This window comes from Primulina tabacum, chromosome 10 (genome assembly GCF_025594145.1).
Source record: "Primulina tabacum isolate GXHZ01 chromosome 10, ASM2559414v2, whole genome shotgun sequence".
In the NCBI taxonomy this organism is placed as follows: Eukaryota; Viridiplantae; Streptophyta; class Magnoliopsida; order Lamiales; family Gesneriaceae; genus Primulina; species Primulina tabacum.
This window is the reverse complement of record NC_134559.1, coordinates 2,562,625-2,590,338: the sequence shown is the minus strand read 5'-3', so window position 1 is coordinate 2,590,338 and position 27,714 is coordinate 2,562,625. Positions and strand designations below refer to the sequence as shown.

Genomic DNA, 27,714 nt, shown 5'->3' with positions numbered 1-27,714 from the left:
GTACTTAATAGAATTCCATAGAGTCATTAAAAGTCTATTGACATTTTGAATACCTATAGACTTTTGTAGAGTTTTTAAAAGTCAAGTTTGAATACCACATGACTTTTTAAAATTCTACAAAAGTTTACATTGAATACCACTAAACTTTTATGCAGTATATAAAAGTCTAGTTTGAATACCTCTAGACTTTTAAACTCCATAAAATTCATTAAAAGTTTATAACCAATACACACCTTTTGGTTTGGTAGTAAATCATGCATTTATTTTTTATGGATTGCCATAATTAAAACTATTTCATTTTTTTAAAAGAAAAGGAACCATTTTATCTTGACGTGGTGGAAAGATTATTCGAATTGGACCTAGTTTTAAATGAATATCAAGTGTAAAATTAGAATATTGATTATTATTAGTAAAATAAATAGGCAAATCCACAAATCTATTTAAAGAAACAGAAATTTACATGCCATGATCTTCGGAGTCCCGGTCGACGAAAACATTAACAGCTAGCAACGAAATTTGAGGCGGCGTAATCGGGGTTCTGCACAGCGGGCAGGTCCATTGATCGCGGTTCATCCAACGGTCCAGGCATCTCCGGTGGAAAACGTGCTCACAAGTCCGCAAGCACCTGATTTCTTCTCCTCCCAGATACTCGCACAAGCAAACCGCGCAGCTTCCTGATATTTCTCTGCTTCCGGCGTGGGCGTTGGCGGACTGTTCGGAGATCTCGATCACCGGGAGTAGTTTCCGTATTACTTCGGTGGGCTTCCGGGTCTGATTTTCTTGGAGACGTGTTTCAGTTTCAGGAGGGCCTGAGAAGCCCATGAGCTTGAAGAGAGTGAAAATTATAAATTTCTTGAAGAATTCCCACAAGAAAAATGTAATCTTGGGACGTAGTATTTCTGTGAAGCCCATTACCCCAATCAAGCTGCTCATCGTTAAGTTTCTCTCAATTCTCGTCTCAAAATTGGTATAGAGAGAAATTAAAATTAAAGGGTTTTTGTTCTTTGTGCATCGTGATGGTTGAGTCTGTGGATTATATGAGGAACGAATCTCTGAAACGTGGTGATAGTCGAAGAATCAGGACAGTTGGTCAGAATTCGGCAAGTGTTCCCCTGCAAATTGGACAGTGACATCAAGCATTATTAAGTTGGACACCGCCCTATAATTTGGTGTTTTAAAAAATTATTCGTACACGAAATTAAATAATTGTATAAAAGTCAAAATATGTTTTTGAAACATTGTGGTTTTTTTTAGACAATATCATAATTTTTACGTTGGGTATTTTCATCAAATAAACTATTGTTTTGATTCACATATTTGCATTGAATGCACCCAGTAATCATTTCACCAGGACACTTCAAAAATACACCTAAAACATAACTATAAAAATAATAGAAGTGTTTAGTTCGCTTGAAATACAATAATTGATTTGTAACAGGGTGCAATGAGCCAAGTCTAGTGTTGGCAATTGGTGTGCATGCATACAAAACCCTGCAAACATTTTCTAGGACGTCGCATAATATTGGTGTTAATATGATTTATTTGACTTAACATGATTTTCAAATCATTGCATCAGTTAAAATTTTTCAAATCTCTGAAATTTCTTTTTAAAAACTTATATGGATTAACTGTATTTTTGTCTGACCCGGCCATACTCCAGAGGCAGCTGAATATTTTCTGCATCATGTTCTACAGTTCTAAATAAAGAATCATACAGAAATTAGTCAAGACTGAAGTTTCAAGTCACAGTTCATTGCAAAAAGGCTTCTAATAAGAAGTTGACAAGGCTATTACATGTATTTCATGCTGTAGGAACATTTTTGTAGCTCCATAGTCTCAATAGCCAAAGTGTCTGAAGGAAAGTCACACATTCCTTGTTTCTCTTCACCCTGATCAGGCAGCAGATTACACGGTAGTGGCATCACCCCACTTGAAATCCCCTCCACCTCGACACAAATCCATGGATACTTCTTAGCCTTCAGTGCCATCCCTATAGTCACATTAGAAATGCAAATCCCGGTGAATGGATCACCCGAAATTCCCTCTAGTCTTGCCCCCATGGATACGTTTTCAGCCACCACATCCCGGTAGTTGATCCCAGTTATCTTCGGTAGCGCGTTTGGATCATAATGGTTGTCAGCATGAGAGCCGTAGTTTCCGGTCATCCAGAATACCCATTTCATGGTATGTAAATTCATGCCTTTTACATATATGTCTTTTACATAGCCACCTCTGCCTACTGCTGTCTTGATTCTGATACCTGATTCTGTGTGAATGGCTGTTATGTCTTGAGCTCTCACATCTTCAATCCCGCCCGACATTTCACTCCCTAAGGCTATGGCGGCACTGTACGGTGAAACACAGGTGAGGCGTCTTATTAGTAGTTGTTTGGTAGGCATCCCGTAGCTTATACCGTATTCATCCCACCCACTTTTTACTGCAATACAATCATCTCCGGAGACGATGTAATTGTCTTCAATTCTTGTGTTTGTGCAAGAATCTGTGTATACATGAAAACTTTTTGAGTCTGATGTTCAACTGAGGAATGGAGTTGAATCATTTTCAATGGTGGCAACATTATTTCAACGAAAGATCCACTATTATTGTCGAGTAAAATGATATATTTTTTGTTGGAATAAAAGTGGAACATTCCTACTACTGTATGTCACATCTCGGACTCACAGGCCTGTGTATGTAAGATTCTAAGCAAAAGGTTCCACCAATAAACATTTGCATTCACCATCGGTCTGTGAAAATGTTGACTCACGCCATAGTTGCTTGGATATCACACACTCGTAGACCCCCCTTCAGATCATAAAATGTGTAGATGTTCACGCTCCAGGACAAGTGTTCAAAGGCTACAGAAGCCAACTGACCTGGATTTATCCCATCTGTGTTCGGTGATGTTATTGGTGCTAGGATTGTAATGCCTTGTATAATTATATTGCTGCAATTTTACATAAATATTAACACTGGTAAATCATAATATAGAGCTAGTTTTAAAATTGAAAGAGATGAAGCCATAGAAAAACACTCGGGAGCACGCATATTGACCTGCTGTAAACAGGGTGAATATTCCATGATGGAGAATTCACAAGTGTTAGATTGGAAATTTGGATGTTGCCTGAATGCATGATTTCAATAAGGTAAGGTCTTGTATATTTTAGCTTTTTCCCGTGAAACTGCCACCACCATAGTTCACCTTGACCATCAATTGTACCATTCTCACCTGTGCGAGATGGCCAAAAAACCCAAGAAAACAATAGTAAGGTAGGATCGAACCATTGCTACTCTGCTAAAAGCTATAATTTTTAAGTCAACCTAAGTGACATTTGAACTGTCCCTCAACCAACACATGACCTACATATGCTACTGATAAAGAAAAAGTTCTCTCACATAGGGGTGGATTCCAGTGGGGCACAATTTCTAAATGAAAAAAGAATGGAGACGTGATTTTTACAAAATCGCAAGTGTTGGCTAGTAAAAGTAAAATCCATCAAATTGTTCCTCTCTCTTGAATTTTTGGGTTTATCTTTGCTGATGTATAAGTAGAATTTTACCTGTGATCACAACATCGGTGAGATTTGTGCCAAAGATGAGACTGATGTATCGTCCCCCAGCCGCATCTCTTCCATGACCATAGGATGGCAAGGGATCAACAACAGGCCAGGAACTTATCTCCTGAAATGTGCTAATAAATGTTAAGTGATGTGGTTGAAAACATTTTTTTTTTAAATTTGGGGGTGGGGGAAGAATTGAACCTATATCTGTCTCGCATTTCTGAGAATGTGGTGCCACTAAGCCAAAGTGGCTTGGGTGAGGTTGTTGAAACTTTTAGTTATTGTATGTAGTGTCAAAATATAATACAAGAATCGGATATTTTAGGAAGTAACGGAAGAATTAAATTAAAAGTAATTAACTATAAAACCGGCCCATGAAAGAGAGAGAGAGGAGAGACCTGAGAGGCAAGAAGAACTGCATCACTATGGAGATACAGAGTGAAATGACTTGTGAGATTGAAGCTTCCTGTTAACCATTTACCAGCAGGAACAAAGAGCTGAGCCCCACCATCTGAACCATATTGGCTTAGCTGGTTAACTGCTTCTTGAAATGCATTTGTGTTCAATGTAACTCCATCTCCAACCCCACCAAATTCTTCTATTGATGCACTGTGACTCCTGCAACTGATGGCTGAATACTCAAATGACTCCAGAATTCTTGCCTTTCTGTATTTAACTCCGTTCACAACACCGAGGACCAGTGCAAGAATCTGAATCCAATTCAACAATTTCGCAAACAATGTGATGTAAATGTTGATCGAATGTACTATATCAAGAAATGCATGTAAAAAATAGCATCAAACAGCTGCAAATGTCCCATTCAATGTACAGACATTGAAATGCTAAATGTGATTGTGTTTTAATTTACTTTTGTGAAAAAAAAAAATTTGAAGTGCTAATTATCTTACTTGAAGACAGGAAAAGGTACTTCTCCCCAAATAGTTCATTTCTTGGAAAAGATTTGGAAATGGGAATATGGTTGGTAGTGGAGAAGACAAAGCATTAGTATTTATAGAAGCCTTACTGTTACTTTGTTCCTATATTGGAAAAAAATACAGTTTTAATTAATGGGATCTTGTAAAAAGATACTAACTACTACTCTTGATCCATCCAAGTATAACACATAAGTTTAAGAATTGATGATGATTTTGGTCAATAATTGCATGAATTCTGAGAATAAATTTTGAGGTTGTGACGTAGGTAAGTGGTTGGTTTGTCTCAGTTGGAAGTTAGTTAATTTTGATTTTTATTCCATCCCCCGTGAGTTTCATTTCACTGCCCACTACTTCACGGGGCACTCATTGTGGCTGCAGCAGCTGCCCCATTATTGCAGGATTTCTTCAGCTTTAATATATTTATGAAGCTTATATATATATTAATAATAAGATTTAGGTGCTCTTTAGTCATTATTTTATTTTATTTTTTTTAAAAAAAGAAAAATGATATTTCCGAAGCTAAAATGTTTTGTTCGGTATATTTTTCCAGTGGACAATTTTAATTGTGAAATTATGTTTGAATTGAGGTATTTGACTATTGATTTATTTATTTTTTAGAATTTTTGAATTCTACAGATTTCAAATGTGATAAAAATATGGTTCGAAATCAAATTATGCAAGATTTTATTCGATAAAGTATTGTTAAGTTATATTATAATTCGTGTAGACAATTATTCAGTTTAAACTTTAATGTGATTCAATTTTGTCGTTTTATTTTCGGTGTTTTTTACGTATATTTCAGCATAAACCACCGGAATCCATTTAATTCATGAATCATCGAAATATTTATATTAAAACGTTTCCGTAGAATAAACAAACTTATCCCTGGATATTGTGTAGAAATACAAACAACTTTACTTTTTTTTTTTTTTAAAAAAAAGAGAGCATTAACGGAAGCAAGTCGCCGAGCAATGAAAGAATGAATCAAGTAGCAACTTCAAAAGTTGTTTTCAGTTATCTTCGTGTAGAAGTAAGGCTAAATCATTACATTGTCACGGTCCCTGAATCTTGATTATAGTGATCGCAGAATTCATCGACAAAGCAAAAAACTCAATCGACTTCTTTACAGAGCAAACTTCGGGAAAAAAAACAAGAGACTTCCATCATCGCAAGAACCTATCTATAGAAGCCCGTCCCAGAAAAGGTTAAAAGAAATCTGTCTCAACTCCATGTCCATTATACATACAAAGTTAGCATAATTAAAGCAACAGTTGGAGGTCACAAGTAGATTATATACATGGTTGATAGTTGATACAGATACCGGAAATAAGAGCAGGCGACGCATCTTTATCCTACTTGAGCCATGGTCATTAGATACACGCAGCTCTGACGTTGTCAAATGTCACAAATGCATCCGTGAAACTCTAGAAGTCTATGAAGATGAGATTGTGCAACCCATGCTATTGTTTTCAATTCCGACACTATACGATGATAGCAACCTCCTCTGCCAATAGTTAAGTAGAAATCAAACAAGTAATCAGAAACTTAACTTTTCAAGGTAACTCATCAACTTCATCTTCTCAATCTGCTTTCCAAGATTTGATGGGTAAAGCAGAAAATTATTTTTCATGTCTATTAGTTCATATAGAGGATATGATGAGGGGCGTGGTGTAGATATGGAACAGTAAAATTAGGCTTATCATAATATCAAGATATCACACAAGTTTAGTTTCTAAGAAAACAAATCTAAATATATAATTACAAATAGTTCGTTTTTAATGTCAGAAAGCAAGTAAAAAGAAAGTTTCAACCAAAATTTTACACGTATATCAGCTACATTTTGTAGACTGAGAGTCAACCTTGTACAGTTCACACAAATTGTTCATTCTGAAGGTCAGACAGCAAGTAAAGAAAGATGTGACAAAAAATTTACTCATATTAATGACATTTTAAGACCAATGGTAAACCTGATACAGTAGTTCACACAAACTTCATCTTCAAGGTCAGAAAGCAAGTCTAAAAAAGTTCGATCAAGTCTAAACAAAAGTTACGATCAAGTCGTATATAAATGCCATCTAAATACTAATGTTGAACTTGATACAGTTCACAAAAAGCAATTAAAAAGAAAGTTTCAGCCAAAAATTTACACAGTTTTTAAGCACTAAATTTCACAGTTCATCGATCAAAAGGATCCTGAAGAAAATTCGAAAAATAGTTGTCTATGTGATGGTATTTGTCAGTAAATATAAAGGGGTCAAATTTAACCAAAAACCCAACACATGGAGACCAACCTATCACAGACTAAAATGGCACATAAGAATGCAGCAAGGAAGCATGTTAGAAACTTACATGATCCTCAAACTCGGAGCTCACCAAATTAATTGAAAGATTCTTCATCAACATCAAAATCTGAAACAAAAATAGAGAAGATACATTAAATCATTGTTTTTCCTCGAATCAACCAAAAAAAACATAAACATATAAATCTTAAGCTACCATTTAACAAAATGAGCTACAAAGTAACCAATGCATGTACATATATCAGCAAGCAAAATATTGTCACAAGTTATGCCCCCAAAACCTCTCATGGAACGATTTAACTTCAGATCAACTAATCTATATTATTAACATATTTTCAGCCATGCTGAGTAGAGAATTCTAGAACCAATGAATTGCACTCCCAATTGGCCTTTAGGAAAGGCGAGGCTCAAAAAAATAGAGGTTAATTAAGGAGATACGTAGATCCAATATTCTAAAAATTAAGTATCCACAAATGAGTAATAACTCCAATAACGTACTATATCCCAAAGTGAACACTTAATTTATTTCATGAATTTGAGCTCACCGTCTCAACATTTATAGGGTCCATCTTTTTCAGCCTTTGCAAGTGATCACTTGCCTTCGGATCAAAGATACTGCCAATATAACCATAAACTTGTGCAAAATCTGGTATAGCTGCAACAAGAATAGCTTGAGCAAATTTAACACATGGATGAAAAAGGAGTTCCAACCATATTAATAATTCTGTTTGCTCTAGATCAGATAAATTAACAAAAATAAAAGAACATTGACAGAAAGAAACTGACCTCTCACAGCTTTGCATTGGTTTCCTTCTCCTTGGTAGTTGATCTTTTCAGACTTCCATGACCGAAGAGTGCTACCATCATCATTGCTGCCACTACAATTTTGTGTCATGGTAAAACCGACTGCTTCGATATCATCTGAAATACCAGGAAATACTCCAGTAACATCTTAAAACAAAATAGAAAAAGTTGTATGTCATTCTTAGTAAAAATAAACCTTTTGATATATGTGAGACAGTGCCTGTTGGAACAACATTGTACGTCCAAGGAGACAAAGGTGAACTGCAGACCAGATTTCTTGACCCCAACAGTGGATCAGGCCTCCCAGCATGCCCTGCATCATGCAGAGCAGATGAAGATTTTAATGCACCACTGGCTTGAGACACCGCTGAAACTGGTAGACCAGGGAAAAAACACAATTTGGACGTTACATGCAGTTTTTGAAAAAAAACCCGAGATGAATTGACAGAAAGAGAAGTACCAACCATTTTTTGGGACCTTTTGTGGATACGGATGAGATGCTTTTCTCTTTGGACGTGGAGGAGGCACGTGCTCAGTTTTACCATTCTTCTGGACCTTCAGAAAATATTTCTGAGCATGACTACGTATCTGCAAAAGCCCACTAGTCAGTCTATGAAACATAAGACGAAACATGCACTACATTTTTAGAAACAATCCCGATGATCATTTTGCAGTATGTACCATGTGTAGGTTAGGTACTGAGCCTTAAAGGAGCAAGTAAACTACCCAATGGAGTAACGAACCGAAAATGAAAGTACACAGTTCTCCGATTTTAGATGCCAATTTATCCACTCACACGAGGCAGAGGATAACAAATAACTCGTCAGACCAACCTGTTAGCAGGAAAAGAAACACGGCAGCAGCTGCGGAGCCAAATTATCAAGGGGAGGACATTCAAAATATAAAATTTTCGAAACAAGAGGGGGCAAAATCAATTTTTTGCTCACCTTAGAGCAATACATACCGACACTAAAAAAATATGATGGCTCTGCAGCAACATGGCAGCAACTATTTACCGCATAACTAGGCCTGGAAACCATCTTCGGCTAAAAATGAACCATATTGAACAGAAACAAATTTTCTCGACAGCTTGAAGCTCTCGAGTCTCGAGACATACAGAAAACAAACATGAGGAAGCCAGAAAGTTGTTCAGTTCACCTTTCGCAACCTCACAACTGCCAAGTCATTTCAGCAAAGGAAAATAATCAAAATGTGAATAAGATTAATCACCTGGATCACTGACTTTGACCCCACAAATGCTTCTGTCTTCTTCCAGTCACGATCAAATCTGAAAAGCCGAAAAATAAACCAGAGAAAAAGTATAATCACCTTCTTTGTCTGGAAGAATTTATTTACATTAAATTTAATCTCAAGTTAAAAACAAGAAAACCCCTTCTCCACTTGTACATTCGATTCAAACCCATATTTATTTATTAAAATCTACGTCTTGCCAATACGCGATCACTATATTTTTTCCAGAACCTTTCACTAGGAATTTGCCACACAAAACATAGCAGAAAAATCTTACAGATGGAGAGCCTCCAAGAATCGATCGTGCTCCTCCTCGGTCCAGCTCTCTCTGGACTTGGTGATCGTGTAAGGCTTTCGGATCTTCTTGTTCGGATCCTCCATGCCCGAACACACGAACGGAACCATTTGAGGCAAGTTCATGTCATCGTCGCTTCTCTTTGGCATCCCCACAAGCCCAATATCCATGAAATCCCCACCTCCGCCGCCACTTCCGGCCATGTAAAAACTGCTGCCAAAATGGTTATAATCCTGACCCGGTGGAGGACTCGGGTATAGTGACACCATATATTGAGAATTCCAAGCACAAACCCAAAAAATGAAATGGCCAAAATATGAGGAGAATACGACGAACTTGGCAAAAGTAGACAATATTTTTGTCGGAGTTTTGGAAAGTCAGGTTTTTCTGTGGTTTAATTTGCTCAGCAACTGGCGGTGGACTTTTGTTCTGTTTTGATTCTGCTCTTGAGTCAAATATATAATATGCATCGCCTATCTAACATAAAGTTAGTCGGGTTGCTGTTTCAATCTTGATAATATAAAAATCGGACCAACTTACAATTCCAAGAAAAATAAAAAAGAATTGCAAACTGATGTTTGGATGGAGAAGCTGATTAGACATTATTTTCTAAGAAAAATATTTTAACAATTAAATTTGCGCAAACCCTTAAAATATCAGTTTTAATGTGAATAGTAAGACATATTCTTAAATTTATTAAGATATTTTTAAAAATATAATTTCTATATCAAACATATCATCATTCTCTTCTACGAATAGGTATCTTGTGAGATGGTCTTGCGAATCTTTATCTTTGAGACGATTCATAATAAAAAGTAATACTATTAGCATAAAAATTAATATTTTTTGATAGATAACTCAAATAAGAGATCGGTCTTACAAAATACGACTCGTGAGACCGTCTCACACAAATTCTTGCCCATGTTCCGAAACAAAAACATCTCAGAAAGTTCAACTTGCTTGCGTTGCCATTCAATCAAAAACATCTCAGAAAGTTCTACTTGTTTGCGTTGCCATTCAATCTTGTGGTTAATAACCAAACACCTGTTTATTTTTACCTTTGATCCCCTCGTATCTCATTTGTTAGTGGGACCGTACGTTCACGTGAATCTATACGTAGCCAAATTCCGCCATGCCATCGAACGTGTCCACTCCAGACGGACACTAATTTTCAAAGAAATTCGTTCACGATTTCTGCTTTCTTTCAGGTAAAAACACGCTCAGCCAACCTGCTGAATTGCTCGCTTTCTACAATATCCTTTTTGGGGGAAAAAGAGAGAGACACTTCCTTCTTTTTCTGTTAGTAAGAAAAATTATTCTTTCAACGCAACTCAAATTTTGTATTGAATTTTTGGAAATTTCCTCCCACCCAATTTCACAAGCAAACAGCAACACGTGACAAGTTATCCACGAAGTCCATCCCCAAACTTCAAAAATATATTGAGCCAAAAAAAAAATGTTTGCTGGAGAACACTACCACAGCAGCGAAGGCGCAAGAATATATCTGTTTGTGTGAATTTAAGCCAGATTTCTCTTTTTGTTCAGCCTAAATTCTTTGCATATCTAATAATTTTACAACATTTCAGTAGTGATAAATACATAAAAGTAACACTATTCAGGAAATAAGTGAAGCTCTTTCCTCACGTCTTTCAAAGGAACAAAATTGACAAGGAATCGAATTTAAAAGGCTTAGATAAGATAAGTAGGTCACATATTTTGATGTAATTCATCGAGAAGTTCAAAGGCAGGAATACAGACAATAATTTCATCACTAAACTCATCAAATTAAAGCTAAACTGGGGTTAGGAAGTCACTGGTTATCGCGGAAAGCTATTTGCAAATTATGTCATGCCTCTTATTTCGACCTTTTTTTAGTAAATGATGACAATATCCATACATCAAATTCAGTTAGCACATACTCCTTATCTGGCAATTTATTCCAAGTTTAGGTGCAATCGATTAGCAAACCAAGTGCATATTACACAGACATTGGCAGCTAAATCGACTGATTGCTCATCACCATTTTCACAACACTTGTACAAGTGGAAACATGACAAGCATATCAGATCAGCAAAAAAATTAAGCCTAAATGAGGTAATTTAAGTGAAATCAGATCCCAAATACACCTCTAAAATATCAAATAAAAGTATACTCGTCAGATGATGGCAAAGGGGAAATAGTCTACAACAGAAACAAGATTAGGAAGAATTCTTGATAAGGGAGAATACAGCATATAGATGCATTCTTCCCAAATATAACAGGTTTTTGGGTAAAATTTATTTATCAGAAATTTACTCTGCTAGTACTACGATGCAGGTAATGCTACAGCAGGATCAACAGCAGCTACTTATTCTTTCACAGGCGCATCATCTGATGGAGCAGTGTTGCCATCTACATATATAACACAACAACAAAAAATTATGTACTGTAATGATCCTAACCAGTTTCCACTACGTAGATTTTATGTTTTAAGGTATTCTCTTTTGAGTGCAAAACATATGATTCCTTGAACTAGTACTCTCGAGAAAATCAAATTATAAAAAACCGTATAGAAAAATTGATGTTGTTCTACTCAAACCAATTTGAGAATTTAAACATGATCTCTATGGAAGAGTCTAACAATCATGCATACCTTCACCTTCTGATGGAGCATAAGGAGATTTACGATATCGGGTTTGCTGTTGTGTTGGCTGGAACGTCAAATGCAAAATGAGACAGAATGTGTCAGCAAAGTGGCAAAAGAAATATTAGTCCATAAGCTAGCATCAGGCTCATGCAGTCATCCTCAGCGTGAAGAGGAAACAGCATAATGAAATAGCAACTCAATGACAGATATACTTAAGTTTATTATCAATCATAGTAATTCAGGAATGTAATTGATCGGTAATCTGCAGTCAAGCATCTGCAACTCGATGCATGGAACATAACTAAGTTCTGAAAACCAGCCATGAAGAAATTGAAATCACTGCTATGATATAGAACATATTTTGAAAATGTTACATTCAGTCAAGAATATAGAGACAAAAAAGGAAAGCTCAACAGTTTAATAGATCTGCTTTTTTTTCTCAACTATGAAAAATGACGAGGGGGGAGCAACTGGATGATCTATTTGATGTGTTATCGGCTTTCGGCAATCCCTCATTACCCCATAAATAAATTACGGGGGCAGATATTAACACCCAGTTAGATGATCTAAGGCTTATATATACCTGTAACTTAGGCCGAAGAGCTTCTAGTGGTCCTTTGGGCTTGTCTGCACCTTGCTGTTGTGATAAGCCATGAATAATTGTTAGTGGCCATAAAAGCACACGTATGAGTAAAAAACAAATTCGTCCAAACACCAGCAGAGAGTACCTTGTTCAAAGCCCAGTCAGCAGAGTCAAAATAGGCCCTTTCATGATCCTGGCATCAAATGTTTACATAGGATTCCTTAGGTTCTTAGTAAAAGTACTGTCAAAGGTTATGCTATACCTTTGAGATCAGTGGTGGTTTCTTGGGGATAATTCCCCCATACTTCTTCTTAATAGCTTCCTCCTGCAAGAAAATCGTTTCTTATAAGAAAATGGCATGGATATAATAATAAGTTTGACAAAATAACATAATTAGAACACAACCTCTTGCTTTGATGATGGCGTGGACTTGTCAGCATCCTCCATAACAGCATCAGTTTGCTCTTTGACTTCCTCGGTGCCCGACATATTCTTCCCACAAGCAACCTATAAACAACACCTGAAACATATGCAAATCACCAATTCTAACTGGAAAACTATTATTTTAAGGAAATGTTTTACAAAAACGTAGGACCTTTCAAGGTTCAAACTCATAAAGCAATGACATCAAGTCCTAACACGGTCAACATTCAACATTGTGCGACTAATAATTTATAACTTATAATAAGCTAGATATCTTAAGATCGATCACTTAAGCAAGTGGAAAATAATATTTCATAATTTAAACTTATAAAATTATGTGACAACGAGCAATGTGGTGCCCTGCAATGAGTTACACACGAAATTCACGGATTACAAATTGTTGCTAGAGTTTTAGGCCTAAAATCGAACAGGTACATTTCTCAAAACGCCCAGGTGCAGAACAGCTCGAATATTTCTGTGCCCAGTAATAATTCAATATATTATCATTATTAATTTCTTGCGGTCACAACCATCTTCAAATACTAATAGTTTCACAAAAAGCCCAGTAACAAAAATAGATACTGCTGATGTCAACATTTCAAATAAAAGAGTTCACTTCCAACTCCAAATGACTAAATGATAGCTGATAATCAATTTGTAATCAGACTTCAAAAAAAATAAGCATGAACGCAGAAAAATTCAGATCAGTTCGAGCGAAATCCCCAACAACTTTCAAATCAAATCAATTACATTTATCCACACCTTCTCAAATATAATCCCAAATCTCACATTTCCGTTCAATTGACTTCAGTAGACATCCGATAACCCAGATCCTGATAGATCCAAACAGAAAATACGACAAAAATCCATCCCCTGTACATCTCGTGATTACAGAAACATGCAAACAAGCTAGGAGCTAGACGAGAGACAATCTAATAATGAGCGGTTAATCGATATATAATCCAAAAAATTCAGAAATTAAAGCGTAGATGAAAAAAGTCATAAAAAAGGGAGACGAAGAAAACACGTAATGATTGACTACCCGGAAGCAAGAACTTGAACGGAGAAAGAGAAACTGTTCGTGTAGCAGAAGACGCTGGTTTCCGTATTTAATAGCGTAATAATTTCAAGAATTATCAAAAAATTGCCCACTCTTCCATTAAATATTATTATAAATAATTATTTCATCCATCAAATTATTATGATAAACTACTATAAACTAAAAATATTAATAAATAATTTTAAAAAATCATCTTTAAAGTCTTATATATTTATATAACCTACAACTTTCCTTTACAAAATTATATAATACATTGTGTACATAAAGAAAAATAATAATTCACATGCGTATACTATATTCTTAAAATATATTGTATTAAATAACTAATTTATTTTAAAGCAATTGGAAGTAATTTATTGTTTTGACCTCCAATTTTTGTAGTGGAATTATACTCAGAGTAATTTTCTTTTTAAAAAAATGAGTTAAATCGTACTTGTTACATAGAAGGCTCTCCGGATTCCTTTTTTTAATATATATATATACACACACACACACGACTCGACCCATGACTTTATTTTAGGATAACCGAAGTTTTCGCAAATAAAATATATAAATGATGTGAATTTAATCAGATATGGATGAAATTACATGTTACCAGTTTTACATGTGGTTCTAATTTAGTGATCATTATTTTTTAGAAATTCACTTAAAAAAGTACATATTGACTGATGATGAGAAAAGTTTTCCTGAATATAGTAGACAATTTCTTATCTTAAAATATTTGAGTATCTGGGATGGAATTCAGAAGTGGCGTGGGATAAAAAAGTCCATGAAATCTTCAACGGGTGTGCTTAAAGCTTTTAGAGGAATCTACGAGGTAATTCAGTCATTAATAAGATGAAAAGTATTGTTCTTGCAGCTACAGTTTATAATATTTGGAATGCAAAGAATCGTATTGTATTTAAGAGTGAGAAATCGATGTTAAAGCCATAATTAAGAATATTAAAAAATTTATGCTTTCGTTGTATTTCCACTACGATTTTAGTTATTGATGATTTGTAGTAGTTTAGATAAAGTTTCGAACCCACGGTAATTTTTCTTTTGGAGATGCCCAGTATAGTTGTAAACGAAATATGTTTTTACCTTATTTAATGAAAATAATTTCATTAAAAAAATAATATTCGCTGTGAAACGCCAAGCATCTACCATATTTTGGGTGTTGCAAGAATACAACCATCACATAAACTCGCTTGCCACAAGTTTCAATTAAACTCTTCCTAATACAAGTCACAATGTTTTTATACATGAAACTCTTCAACATCGTACATAAAAAATAACCTGTAGCGCATCAGAACTACTTATTCAAACTCAACAATGAACAAAATTGGTCAACATGATGACAGAGAGCGAAAATCCACCAAACGGACATGAAAAGAGAAAATATTTACATATTACCAAAACTAGATACAGGTTACACCAACAGAATCGTACACAACCCTTGCGTCCCCGCGAGACACTACACAGGTTATATGAAGACTTGAGGCAAGAGAAGGAAACATCATAGCTGCCGACCGTCTTTACCCTAAAACCATTTGACAAGCACCCACAAATAGTCACTGTAAATTAGCTGCATTGCATGCTTTCACTTGCTTGCGTTATGGTATAATCCAGGTTTCATATATGATTTCAAAGAAAGAACACTACACATCTATCCATGTTACTAATCCTTGTTCCCACATCACTGAGGCTGTAGAGATCTAAAAAAACTTTCTCCTGAAACTCCTCGTTGTAGCTTGATATGAACGCATCAGTAAACCAACACCAATTCCAACTCCAAGGCACATCCCAAGCCCTATCCCAACGCCAACCCGTACACCAGCATTGAACCAAGAAAGCTGGCCATCTTCACCATAGTACATGTCTTCTGAGTAATGTCCAACTTTCCCATCAGACTCGTAGTCATATGCATCAGATTCCATCAACTGCAAATAAGGTCACAGGGAGCAAATGTAAACAACTTGAAGATTTGGGGGGATGAGTCGTGCTAGGCACGGGTTAGGGGACTGATGATTAAATCTGCTCTTGCAAACACCACATTAGAATAACCATAGAGTTGAGTCATAAATGAAACAGAAAACGAGATCCGTTTTAAGTCAACTTAATATCATTACATATCCATTACAGGGCAAAATAATCAGGGTTGCAAGGAGGATGTGATTCACATTCAAATGAAAAAATAACAAATAAAAAAACTTTTGTAATAATACCAATTACCTGTCTAAGATATTAAATCAAGAAGTTGGATTATGCAACAAGTACAATTAAAAATTGAACAAAGACAGAGAGATCAGAAGGTAGTCAAAACATGGAACAAAAGGGTGAACATAGATGTCGTAAGGAATTTCTTTGCCCATAATAGCTCCAGCACAATCTACCATTAGAGCGGACAAAACAACAAATATAACTTTCCAGCGAATTCAGAAACAAAAACTCAAATTACGCTTGTCAACATGCAAATCTACTGTCTACCTCAATTCAGGAGTTGCTACTCAATTACGGGATAAAATAATTTCTTTCAGCAAAAAATAAGTGCTCTATTAAAGCAAGGAATAAGATTATGAAAGGTGAATCAACTAGCTTAACCCACGGCATACCATGTGTGTTCATACTTCAATCCATAAAACACTTGATTGAAAAATACAATAGTAAGGCACCGTTTGACACATGTCATGAGAGGATTGAATGATATGGATGTGTAACATGAATGATAAAAATAATGTGTTAGATACAGGTAATTTATGAAGTGCGATTAATTATATGGTATCTGGGCTGATTATGGGTTGAGCTATCGTCCACACCAATCAATACCAAAGACTACTGCAGCAGAAAACCGGCTACAGGTATCAAAGCTGGAATCCTCCATCTATCTTTACTAGCAGACAATCTACATCAGAGGTATTAAGTGACTAAGTCTAGCAAGCGTTTTACTTGATTTCACGCATAGAGTTACTTCTCCAACTTCAACAGCAGTTAACAACTTTTCCATTATTTATTAACAGTTATCAATAATCAAAAAAGTAAAATTTTAAGCATCTTTACTTGATGTAGAGAATCACCATCATTAAAAGGATGAAATATGCAAGGACATTTGCTGACAACACATTTTGAATGTTTGATAGATTGAGTAGGAAATAATTATTGGAAAAGAATATAAGTCGTGTATCTTAACATACTCGTACATTTAAAGCTAAGAAATAACACGACAAAATTGACATCACCTGCGATTTCCTTTGCCGAACAAAACCATTGCATAGACTGCCTTCTTTTCCTATCTCTTCTTCCTCAGGAATAGCATCAAGCATCCCTTGCCTCAATACCTTCCTCCTTGGACTGACCAGGATAGTTTTTGTCAAAATTTCCGGAATTCCTGAACAGCATCCCGCTATATAAACCTCGATTGATGGAGAGGAAACACCGATCCTCGGCTGCAAAAACGCAGACCTCCCATTAGCAAGGGAGGTTGCTACATAACAATCCATGCTCCACCCAGACCCATTGGTCCAGGAAGCAACATCGGCTCTCTGCAACGAGCCACACAGAATCAAATCCTCCTCCTCACAGACCTCAAATTCGGCAGGACCCGATATTTTGACGCTGTCTGTGCTGACATAGGTGACTTCTGATGCGTCCTTGTCGACACGATCGCGACGTAGGGAGATAGAGACGGAATCGGACGACTGAACACGGGATCCGTTGATCTCTAAGAAAACCCCAAGCTCTCGGCGGAGGTGGCGAAGCGTGAGTCGATCGGGGAGGCTGTCGACCGAACAAGGCGCAACACGAACGTAGAACAAACGAATTTCCAAGCAACCACCCGTGAGTCTCAGGGGTTTGTATATAGCTAGAGCTAATTTATCACCCTTATCATCCATTTCAAAACCCCAAATTTCGGTGAGTAAAACTAACAGAATCTGGAAAATCAGGGTTTTGAATATGGAAGTTCACTGTTTCGGGACCATGGGATAAATCTCAGGATTGAGGAGGGTAAATCGGTTATCGGGGAGACCGCAATCGGTGAAGAAGGAGGGCGTGGTTCTCACGCGTCAGAAACGGGTAGAGAAGGGATAATGAGGAAATCTGACCTCGCGGACCGATACAGTAAACGCAGCAGAAGACAACCGGGTTACGAGCATCCGAATCCAGAATAATAAAATATTTTTTTTTTGTGGAAAAAAACAAACCGAAAAACCGGTGTTTGGCATTACGGCCCGTTGAAAAAATAAACAAGGGGCCGAGGTATCGGATCTCGGCTCCTTCTTTAAATTTTTATTTACTTGTTTTTTTAAATCTTTTTAGGTATATTTTAATACATATGATACGATAAACATGTGATATATAATATAAGATAAATAAGATGTAGAATATTATATTTAGGCTATGTTTTGTAGCCATGATAAGAGAATGCTTATTTAATAATCATTCTCTTATCTCGCGTTTGATTCGTTTTTTATTAATCTATAGGCCCTTGATTATGATTGAAAGACACACTATTCATGTTATATGTGTGATTAAATATCCCTTCTCAAAGGGTGTGATAATTAATATTTTTTGAATAGTGATCATGATAAGATTGTATATTGACCATAATACCCTTGAATTGTTTTTTTCAATATAATACGAAAAATTAAAATTAGTGAAAATATAATAATTAATATAATATTTAAATTTTTATTATATTTTTTATAAATTAATTGCATATATTTTTATTATTTTCAATTATTATAAAGAAAATAAATTGTAATGCAAAATTATCTTAAATTAAATTTTTATAAATTTGTAATCTTGTTAATTAATTTTTTTATGAAAATAAATAATTTTTAATTCTAATTTATTTTTTTAATGATTTAAATTAATTTTAATAAATATAAATTATAATTATAAATATTTAATTATCTATCAAATTATTTTAAAAATATTTATAATTATTTTAAAAAAAAACAATAATATTGTAATTATTACTGAAACTTTATTTAACATTAACATTCAAAATATTATTGATATTTTAATTATTAAAATAAATACATATTTATTTCTAATAAATATATTTAAATTAATTTTAATAAATGTAAATTATAATTATAAATATTTAATTATTTATCCAATTATTTTAAGAATATATATTTAATTAACATTTTGGTCATTACAATAAAATTTACAAAATTAATTCATCATTTTAAAATCATACCAAACACCATGTTATTTATCTCACCATACTATTAATCCATATATCTCATTTTTTAATCACTCTAATTATTAATCATTACTTATCCTATCACACGTACCAAACGGAGCCTTAATGTTTGGTATGATTTTAATAAGAGTGATTAAATTTATATATTAGATTGTAATAACAAAATTAACCTTATCATAATAAATTTTATAATTTCAAAATTGTTGCTTGAGTTCATATTTTTTATATGTTCATGCGCCGATAGTGCTTGCATGATTTATTTATTTTTAACTAATTTTATATATTATATAATAGGATAATTGAGCTCTTGATTCTGTGAGTCAAGTCAAATATCAATTTTTAAAGTTAATCAAGTAATACTAATAATTTTATAGAGATTTATAAAAATTATTTATATAATTATCTCGAATTCATTTATATAATTATCAGACTATATAGTATATAAAAATAAATAAATAAATTTATTTGATTTTAATTTCTACCTACTAGCATAGATTTATAAAAATCATTTATAAATTGAGGATAATTAAGTCATTTGTAGTGTATTTTATCATTAAATAAAAATTATCACACATAATAGAAGAGATAATTTATCCTTCTAAAAAATTATTTATCAAATCATGAGCTTTTTAAAAAGGCACCAAACATGTAAAAATGATTATTTATCAATCCCTCCCTTATCACATGTACCAAACTATGTCTTAAATTATTAGAAATCATGATATTCCTTACTTATTATTATTAATAATAAGTAACTAGGTTAGTATCCAATTAGCATTATTGGAACATTCTTGTTTTTTTCTTTTTTTAGCAAATTGATTAGAATATTCTCAATCTGAGTCTATCTCAAAACAAATTTTAACAAATTCCTTGAGCGAAAATAATAATAATTGTTTCTAAAACTAACTATTTAGAATATGAATATGGGTTTGGTCAATCTCAAGATCTCTTTTGCTATGAAAAATTGGATTTCAACAAGCGATGTCCTAAAACCCGGTGGGAACAATCTGGGTTGGGGAACCGCAAATAGTTAAATATTTGCGTTTTTTATTTTTGTAAATATACAATAATAAAAGGGAGATTTTTTTAAATAGACTTCACACAATTACTATAATCAATTTTAGTCTTCAATTAAATTAATTTACCAAAATAGTCTTTTTATCATATCAAATTACATAGATATCCCCCATCATTTAAACTCTATTCACCATCAATTTCTTTATCTCAAACTCTTTATTTGATTTTCGCAATTTCTCGAATAATCTTATGAATTCCATGCATTTGGACATAGAATGTTGATAATTTGAGATAACTCTTTTGTCGAGTATCATTTTTATGTATTTTATTTTTTCGAAGATTTGTTGTCCAGACTGATAAACTGTTAGCATGGAATAAAGCAGAGACTTAATTGAGACCATCAGATTTTTTGTTTATATTTGTACAAACTCACATTGATGTAATTATTACGTTTCATAACCATGGTGATTGATGATTTTGTTTATATTATTTTAAATGAGCAACAATCGTAATTAAAATATTATAACTTTGGTGGTTTCGTATGCACTAATTCAAATTAACAATTCATAATTTTATTAAAATATGTTTATTGATATAAGTAAGTAGTATTAAAAAAATTAATATATTATAAATTAAATAAAACAGAACAAATGTTAAATAAACTCTTAAAGAGAAATAATAGATAATTAAACAAATGAATCACGAAAATGAAACATGTGTGTTAATAGAAAAAGAGTATTTTAGGATTTTTTAATTGAATAAGACATAATGCAAAATGTGTAATAAAGAAGTCCATTTTTAAAATTATGACTTTGAAATAGACTAGAATAATCAATTTCTCATTAAAAAAATCCAAAAATACATATAATCAAAATTATATTCAAATCATTATATTTTAATAATAAGTTAACAACTTTGTGAACTAAGGTCGGCGTTATGGATGAAGTTTTTCCCGCAAGAGGAACCTGAAATGGTGTGAGTTGTGAGACGCTTTATCAATCGGGTTTAGACTGCCCTACAACTCATTTAACCGAATTTAAACAAGTCTCGCATGAGCCGAGTTTAATGTGAAACCCATCTCATTGTCAATTTTAATTCTAACTCAGTTACAAACTATAAAAGATATTATATAAAAAAAGGTCTGGATCAAAATTGATACCCCATGGATGGGCCCATTACCCTTGGCCCATCCCTAGCTCAAAAGGAAGACAAGCCCATCAAGGGCCCATGTATTCTCCTATAAATACCAGGTTTGAGTGTACAGTTATTGGATTCACTATATTGTTTTCAGCAGCGCCCTTAGCTGCTCCCCCCATACATCCTCAGTCTCTGACTTGAGCGTCGGAGGGGCTACGCCAGGATACTCTCCTGGCCCCCTCCTAACGGTCTTATTTGTGATTTCAGGCCCAGGGTAATTTTGGAGCCCGTGTCTGGATTAGTGACGCTTGCGTGGATCGGACCCTAAATTTCCCGTGAGTATCACTTGGCGCCGTCTGTGGGAACACTTGAGTTGAGACGTAGAGATGGTAGGCAAGAAAGGAAGTAGAAGAGTTACCTCGGCATCATCGCGTCCTCAGAGGGGACCCGAACAATCTCATGTTGAGACAAGACAAGAACAACCGCATCTTGAGACGAGACATGAACAACCTCGTCAAGAGGCCAGAACTGAGCAGCCCATCCACGAGACGAGGGTCGAGCAAACCCATCCCAATGAGAATGTGGGAAACTTGACCCTGGAACAGCTAGGCCAATTTATCACTCGAACAGTGGATGAGGCCATGAAGAAAAATCAAGAGTCTATGTTTGCAGAAGAGTCGGCCGCTCGCCAGGAGCGAGAGGAGAATGTGAAGGGCAGTCAGAGTAGGGTGGAGGAGACGCGACCCCTCCCAAGTGAGGAGAATCCGGAGATGGAGGAGATGTGGAGGGAGATACAGATGTTGAGGCAGCAGTTGGGAAGCAGAGCACCGGCACCCAAGAGAGGAAGTCCCTTTTCACTAGCCATTTTAGAAGAAGAACTTCCTCCAACTTTTCGACAGTCGAATGTGGGAGAGTACGATGGACATACTGACCCCGAGGAACACTTGGGGAGATTTGAGAATGCGGCCATGTTACATCAATATTCAGATGGAGTCAGGTGCAGGGTGTTCCTGGGCACGTTGGTGAGGTCAGCCCAGCAATGGTTTAATACCCTGCAGCCCAACTCCATACAGTCTTTTGACGATTTTGCTACAGCTTTCTTGCACAGATTTGCCAGCAGCAAGAGGCACCAGAAAAATTATTTGACCCTGTTCGTGATGAAACAGCAAGAGAATGAAACTTTGCGAGAATTTGTCCAGCGTTTCAACAGTGCAGCGCTGGAAATACCAGCGGCTACCCCTGACATCATGATAAGTGCCTTCACACAAGGACTGAGGGGAGGGGAGTTTTTCAAGTCGTTGGTCAAGAAGCCTCCGTTGAGCTATGATGATCTGTTGGCTCGAGCTGAGAAATATGTAAACTTGGAAGATGCCCAACGGTACAGAAGGATGGAGAGCCGGCCCGGAGGAAGTAGAGTTGAGGGAGCGGAGAAAGGAGGAAGGAAGAGGGGTGCGGGGGAAAGAGAGGAAGACAGAACTAGTAGTAGAAGACAATTCTCATCCCATGTTCCCCTAGATAGGAGTCGGGACGAGGTGATGGAGGTGAGGGAGCCCGCGGGGAGGTGGGAGAAGTCGCGAAGGGTTGGGTACAGTGCTAGATTATCTTCACGGGATAGACGAGAAGGATCCTCATTAAGGAGTCGACAAAGGTCTCGCTCGCCTCCTAGGCGTGGTCAAGGCCCTCCATGGATAAATCAGAGGATGGGTGAGCAGAGAGGGGAAGGTGGATGTCAAGATGTCCCTCAGGAGCTCGTGGAACCGAGGAGGGGAATGAATGAGGATAACCACCCTACGAGAGGAATGATTCATATGATCTCGGGGGGTGCTACTGATGGAGACTCTGGGCGAGCTCGGAAAGCACATGGGAGAAAATTGGAGAACTTTGAGATATATAGTGGTGCAGACTTACCACAAGACCCCGTCATCAGCTTTGGGCCGGAAGACCTCCGGGGCGTTGTGACTCCACATAACGATGCCTTGGTGGTGACGGCCACCATTGCCAATTATGATGTGGCAAGGATATTTATTGATAATGGAAGCTCCGTGAACGTCTTGTTCAAGAGCACGTTGGATCAAATGAAGATGAGAGGATTTGAGTTTGAGCCGGTATCCACCCCGCTGTATGGGTTTGCAGAACACGTCATCTTGCCTTTGGGTCAGATTGTTCTTCCCCTATCCTTGGGGACTGATCCTCGGCGGGTAACAAAGGTGATAGCCTTCACTGTAGTAGATACCCAGTCAGCGTATAGTGGAATTCTAGGACGACCAGCCCTGAAGGATTTTAGAGCAGTAGCTTCCAGTTATCATCAGAAGCTTAAGTTTCCTGTGGGAAGAGGAGTTGGAGTCCTGTGCGGGGACCAAAAAGTCGCACGTCGTTGTTATGAGAGAATCGTGAAGGAAGAAGAAAAGAGAAGTCACGAGCATTCGCATGGAAGCTTGAGCTCAGTCTTGCAGTTGTAGAGTCATTCGGAGAAGCTTCAAAATGGGTAACTTTGTCCTGTGGAGGTACAAGAGGAGCTGAGAGGAAAGTTGGAGAATGCGCTGGGTAAGGCTCTAAAGAGGCATGGGAACGCTTACCACCTTAGAGAACATCTTTACTTCATTTTTGATGTATTTCGTTCCTGAATTTGTCTTACGTTATCAGTTGATATTTAATAAAGCCAAGTTCTTATATTAAGTTCGTGGTTGTTCTTGTATTAGGAGGATTATATGAATTTTATTTTACCTGCTTAGGCTGCGCCTAGTAGAGGAGAAGAGTGGGGGGGAGAAAAGTTAAATTTTTCCTGCTAAGGCATCGCCTAGCAGAGGAGTAGAGGCTGAGGTGGAGAATATTTATTTTCCTGCTAAGGCATCGCCTAGCAGAGGAGCAGAGTCGGCGATGAGAGGAGCAGAGTGGAAGAGAAGAATTTTTATTTTCCTGCTAAGGCCCGGCTTAGCAGAGGAGTTAGAGGGTGGGGGCGTTGAATTTTATTTTCCTGCTAAGGCCCGGTTTAGCAGAGGAGTTATGAGATGATGAGGTGAGAGTTTGATTTTTCCTGCTAAGGCCCGGCTTAGCAGAGGAGTTAGAGGGTGGAGGTGTTGACTTTATTTTCCTGCTAAGGCCCGGCTTAGCAGAGGAGTTAGAGGGTGGAGGTGTTAACTTTATTTTCCTGCTAAGGCCCGGCTTAGCAGAGAAGTTAGAGGGTGGAGGTGTTGACTTTATTTTCCTGCTAAGGCATCGCCTAGCGGAGGAGTTAGAGGGTGGAGGTGTTGATTTTATTTTCCTGCTAAGGCCCGGCTTAGCAGAGGAGTTATGAGATGATGAGGTGAGAGTTTGATTTTTCCTGCTAAGGCCCGGCTTAGCAGAGGAGTTAGAGGGTGGAGGTGTTGACTTTATTTTCCTGCTAAGGCATCGCCTAGCAGAGGAGTTAGAGGGTGGAGGTGTTGATTTTATTTTCATGCTAAGGCCCGGCTTAGCAGAGGAGTTATGAGATGATGAGGTGAGAGTTTGATTTTTCCTGCTAAGGCCCGGCTTAGCAGAGGAGTTAGAGGGTGGAGGTGTTGACTTTATTTTCCTGCTAAGGCATCGCCTAGCAGAGGAGTTAGAGGGTGGAGGTGTTGATTTTATTTTCCTGCTAAGGCCCGGCTTAGCAGAGGAGTTATGAGATGATGAGGTGAGAGTTTGATTTTTCCTGCTAAGGCCCGGCTTAGCAGAGGAGTTAGAGGGTGGAGGTGTTGACTTTATTTTCCTGCTAAGGCATCGCCTAGCAGAGGAGTTAGAGGGTGGAGGTGTTGATTTTATTTTCCTGCTAAGGCCCGGCTTAGCAGAGGAGTTATGAGATGATGAGGTGAGAGTTTGATTTTTCCTGCTAAGGCCCGGCTTAGCAGAGGAGTTAGAGGGTGGAGGTGTTGACTTTATTTTCCTGCTAAGGCATCGCCTAGCAGAGGAGTTAGAGGGTGGAGGTGTTGATTTTATTTTCCTGCTAAGGCCCGGCTTAGCAGAGGAGTTATGAGATGATGAGGTGAGAGTTTGATTTTTCCTGCTAAGGCCCGGCTTAGCAGAGGAGTTAGAGGGTGGAGGTGTTGACTTTATTTTCCTGCTAAGGCATCGCCTAGCAGAGGAGTTAGAGGGTGGAGGTGTTGATTTTATTTTCATGCTAAGGCCCGGCTTAGCAGAGGAGTTATGAGATGATGAGGTGAGAGTTTGATTTTTCCTGCTAAGGCCCGGCTTAGCAGAGGAGTTAGATGGTGGAGGTGTTGACTTTATTTTCCTGCTAAGGCATCGCCTAGCAGAGGAGTTAGAGGGTGGAGGTGTTGATTTTATTTTCCTGCTAAGGCCCGGCTTAGCAGAGGAGTTATGAGATGATGAGGTGAGAGTTTGATTTTTCCTGCTAAGGCCCGGCTTAGCAGAGGAGTTAGAGGGTGGAGGTGTTGACTTTATTTTCCTGCTAAGACATCGCCTAGCAGAGGAGTTAGAGGGTGGAGGTGTTGATTTTATTTTCCTGCTAAGGCCCGGCTTAGCAGAGGAGTTATGAGATGATGAGGTGAGAGTTTGATTTTTCCTGCTAAGGCCCGGCTTAGCAGAGGAGTTAGAGGGTGGAGGTGTTGACTTTATTTTCCTGCTAAGGCATCGCCTAGCAGAGGAGTTAGAGGGTGGAGGTGTTGATTTTATTTTCCTGCTAAGGCCCGGCTTAGCAGAGGAGTTATGAGATGATGAGGTGAGAGTTTGATTTTTCCTGCTAAGGCCCGGCTTAGCAGAGGAGTTAGAGGGTGGAGGTGTTGACTTTATTTTCCTGCTAAGGCATCGCCTAGCAGAGGAGTTAGAGGATGGAGGTGTTGATTTTATTTTCCTGCTAAGGCCCGACTTAGCTGGCTTAGCAGAGGAGTTAGAGGATGGAGGTGTTGATTTTATTTTCCTGCTAAGGTATCACCTAGCAGAGGAATTAGATGGAGGAGTTGAATTTTATTTTCCTGCTAGGGCCCGGCCTAGCAGAGGAGTTAGAGGGTGGAGGTGTTGAATTTAAATTTTCCTGCTAAGGTATCACCTAGCAGAGGAGTTAGATGGAGGAGTTGAATTTTATTTTCCTGCTAAGACCCGGCTTAGCAGAGAAGCTAGAGGGTGGGGGTAGTGAATTTTTATTTTCCTGCTAAGGCATCACCTAGCAGAGGAGCGGAGTTTGGGAGGAGAAAAATGTTATTTTCCTGCTAAGGCATCGCCTAGCAGAGGAGAAGAGTGGATGAGGAGAATTAAATTTATTTTCCTGCTAAGGTGTCACCTAGCAGAGGAGTTAGAGGGTGGAGATGTTGAGTTTTTATTTTCCTGCTAAGACATCGCCTAGCAGAGGAGCAAAGTTTGGGAAGAGAAAAATTTATTTGGTTAGTCGATAACAAAAGATGTTTACGGGGAGCAGAGTTTACGGGGATCGACCTGCCCGGTCAGGTCGTGGGGGTGTGGGGGCAACGCCCCCATAATTTTTTCAGAAATCACACAACCATTCGCAAGGGAATATATCAAAATTCTCAACGTACTGGACGAGCGCTCGATGCGTTGGGCGAGCGTGAAGAGGCGAGCGAGTGGCTGCGGGCTGAGCGGGTGTGCGAGGCGAGATGGGGGGCGCTGGACGAGCAGGCGCACTTGGGCGAGGGTGGAGCGGCGTGAGGCGTGCTAGGGGCGCCGGGCGAGCGCTTGGCTGGGCGAGCGTGGCGCTCGGAGGGGACGAGCGCTTGGCTGGGTGAGCAGGCGTGCTGGGGGCGCCGGGCGAGAGCTTGGCTGGGCGAGCAGGCATGCTGGGGGCGCCGGGCGAGAGCTTGGCTGGGCGAGCGTGGCGCTCGACGAGGGCGAGTGCTTGGCTAGGCGAGCGTGGGAGCTCGGCTGGGCGAGCTTAGGCGAGGGGGCGAGGTGGCGAGGGCGAAGCTTGGGCGAGGTGCTGGCAGGCGAGGGGGCGAGGGGCGAGCGTGGCGAGGAGCTGGCGCGTGGGCTTGGGCGAGCTCGGCTGGGCAGGGAGACGGCGAGGCAGGCGAGGCGGGCGTGTGGGCCTGGGCGAGGGGCGAGCGTGGCACCCAGCAGGGCGAGCGGGAGGATGGCGAGGCGCGACGCGCGGGGCTGGGTGCCTGGGCGAGCGAGGGGCTCGGATGGGCGCTCGGCAGGAGACGAGGGGCAGGGGGCTCGGCTGGGCGAGCTCGGCAGGGCGAGCGGGAGGATGGCGAAGCGCGGCGCACGGGGCTGGGCGCTTGGATTCGTGGGGCTGGGCGAGCTTGAATGGGGTTTCGGCGAGGGTAGCGAGGCGAGGACTCGGGCATTGGGGGGGAGAGCTGGTGAACGAATTGAAGAGAAAACTATAACAAGATTGCGATATGATTTAATTTGTTTCCAAATCTTTGGAGACTGACAAACGACCGGAAGAAAATACACAACTCGTACCCGGTGACCCGAGGACAACACATCTAATCGAACTTTGAACCTACGATTCAGTTCGACTCGGGAGGGGAGACTGGTGATACCCCATGGATGGGCCCATTACCCTTGGCCCATCCCTAGCTCAAAAGGAAGACAA

At 38.2% G+C, this 27,714-nt stretch overlaps 5 protein-coding genes across 7 annotated transcripts; all 5 read right to left on the bottom strand.

The window, feature by feature from the left end:
• Positions 1-456: 456 nt before the first annotated feature.
• Positions 457-933, bottom strand: LOC142506004 (brassinosteroid-responsive RING protein 1-like). Its single transcript, XM_075619143.1, has one exon. It carries the CDS (start codon positions 931-933, stop codon positions 457-459), a length of 477 nt encoding a protein of 158 aa, XP_075475258.1.
• Positions 934-1,731: 798 nt separating this feature from the next.
• On the bottom strand, positions 1,732-4,616 carry LOC142506186 (putative polygalacturonase). Its single transcript, XM_075619365.1, has 6 exons — positions 4,469-4,616; positions 3,959-4,270; positions 3,561-3,681; positions 3,055-3,229; positions 2,877-2,947; positions 1,732-2,500 (listed from the first exon to the last, which is right to left on the bottom strand). The coding sequence occupies exons 1-6, from the start codon at positions 4,505-4,507 to the stop codon at positions 1,791-1,793; spliced, it is 1,428 nt and encodes a 475-aa protein (XP_075475480.1). The 5' UTR covers positions 4,508-4,616; the 3' UTR covers positions 1,732-1,790.
• A 1,020-nt stretch (positions 4,617-5,636) lies between these two features.
• Positions 5,637-9,610, bottom strand: LOC142505355 (protein REVEILLE 6-like). Of its 2 annotated transcripts, none has more exons than XM_075618313.1 (8): positions 9,128-9,610; positions 8,830-8,887; positions 8,064-8,187; positions 7,796-7,972; positions 7,582-7,716; positions 7,341-7,450; positions 6,845-6,904; positions 5,637-5,999 (listed from the first exon to the last, which is right to left on the bottom strand). In XM_075618313.1, the coding sequence occupies exons 1-8, from the start codon at positions 9,412-9,414 to the stop codon at positions 5,928-5,930; spliced, it is 1,023 nt and encodes a 340-aa protein (XP_075474428.1). In that variant the 5' UTR covers positions 9,415-9,610; the 3' UTR covers positions 5,637-5,927. The 2 variants fall into 2 exon arrangements, with proteins under 2 accessions (XP_075474428.1, XP_075474429.1); XM_075618314.1 differs by having other exon boundaries at positions 7,796-7,912; positions 9,128-9,608.
• A 1,647-nt stretch (positions 9,611-11,257) lies between these two features.
• Positions 11,258-13,942, bottom strand: LOC142505803 (uncharacterized). 2 transcript variants are annotated; one of them, XM_075618910.1, is made up of 7 exons: positions 13,820-13,942; positions 12,760-12,874; positions 12,617-12,679; positions 12,500-12,547; positions 12,355-12,408; positions 11,778-11,835; positions 11,258-11,536 (listed from the first exon to the last, which is right to left on the bottom strand). In XM_075618910.1, exons 2-7 carry the CDS (start codon positions 12,841-12,843, stop codon positions 11,493-11,495), a joined length of 351 nt encoding a protein of 116 aa, XP_075475025.1. In that variant the 5' UTR covers positions 12,844-12,874; positions 13,820-13,942; the 3' UTR covers positions 11,258-11,492. The 2 variants fall into 2 exon arrangements, with proteins under 2 accessions (XP_075475025.1, XP_075475026.1); XM_075618911.1 differs by having other exon boundaries at positions 12,760-12,861; positions 13,820-13,915.
• A 1,015-nt stretch (positions 13,943-14,957) lies between these two features.
• Positions 14,958-17,977, bottom strand: LOC142505216 (uncharacterized protein At1g01500-like). The gene is made up of 2 exons (XM_075618104.1): positions 17,056-17,977; positions 14,958-15,759 (listed from the first exon to the last, which is right to left on the bottom strand). Exons 1-2 carry the CDS (start codon positions 17,707-17,709, stop codon positions 15,535-15,537), a joined length of 879 nt encoding a protein of 292 aa, XP_075474219.1. The 5' UTR covers positions 17,710-17,977; the 3' UTR covers positions 14,958-15,534.
• Positions 17,978-27,714: the final 9,737 nt, after the last annotated feature.

What these genes read in the sequence shown, in the direction of transcription:
- LOC142505355 (XM_075618313.1), bottom strand. Translation starts at nt 9,414, where the DNA reads ATGGTGTCACTATACCCGAGTCCTCCACCGGGTCAGGATTATAACCAT. An exon ending in GGTCAAAGTCAGTGATCCAG is followed by an intron (nt 8,188 to 8,829) that starts GTGATTAATCTT and finishes GGGCTTTTGCAG; the next exon opens with ATACGTAGTCATGCTCAGAA. An exon ending in ACCCTATAAATGTTGAGACG is followed by an intron (nt 6,905 to 7,340) that starts GTGAGCTCAAAT and finishes TTTTTGTTTCAG; the next exon opens with ATTTTGATGTTGATGAAGAA.
- LOC142506004 (XM_075619143.1), bottom strand. Translation starts at nt 933, where the DNA reads ATGAGCAGCTTGATTGGGGTAATGGGCTTCACAGAAATACTACGTCCC.
- LOC142506186 (XM_075619365.1), bottom strand. Translation starts at nt 4,507, where the DNA reads ATGAACTATTTGGGGAGAAGTACCTTTTCCTGTCTTCAA. An exon ending in ATTCACCCTGTTTACAGCAG is followed by an intron (nt 2,948 to 3,054) that starts GTCAATATGCGT and finishes GTAAAATTGCAG; the next exon opens with CAATATAATTATACAAGGCA. An exon ending in CACAGATGGGATAAATCCAG is followed by an intron (nt 2,501 to 2,876) that starts GTCAGTTGGCTT and finishes ATGTATACACAG; the next exon opens with ATTCTTGCACAAACACAAGA.
- LOC142505216 (XM_075618104.1), bottom strand. Translation starts at nt 17,709, where the DNA reads ATGGATGATAAGGGTGATAAATTAGCTCTAGCTATATACAAACCCCTG. An exon ending in TTCGGCAAAGGAAATCGCAG is followed by an intron (nt 15,760 to 17,055) that starts GTGATGTCAATT and finishes CCTTATTTGCAG; the next exon opens with TTGATGGAATCTGATGCATA.
- LOC142505803 (XM_075618910.1), bottom strand. Translation starts at nt 12,843, where the DNA reads ATGTCGGGCACCGAGGAAGTCAAAGAGCAAACTGATGCTGTTATGGAG. An exon ending in CTGACTGGGCTTTGAACAAG is followed by an intron (nt 12,409 to 12,499) that starts GTACTCTCTGCT and finishes TTATCACAACAG; the next exon opens with CAAGGTGCAGACAAGCCCAA. An exon ending in CTCTTCGGCCTAAGTTACAG is followed by an intron (nt 11,836 to 12,354) that starts GTATATATAAGC and finishes TTGACGTTCCAG; the next exon opens with CCAACACAACAGCAAACCCG.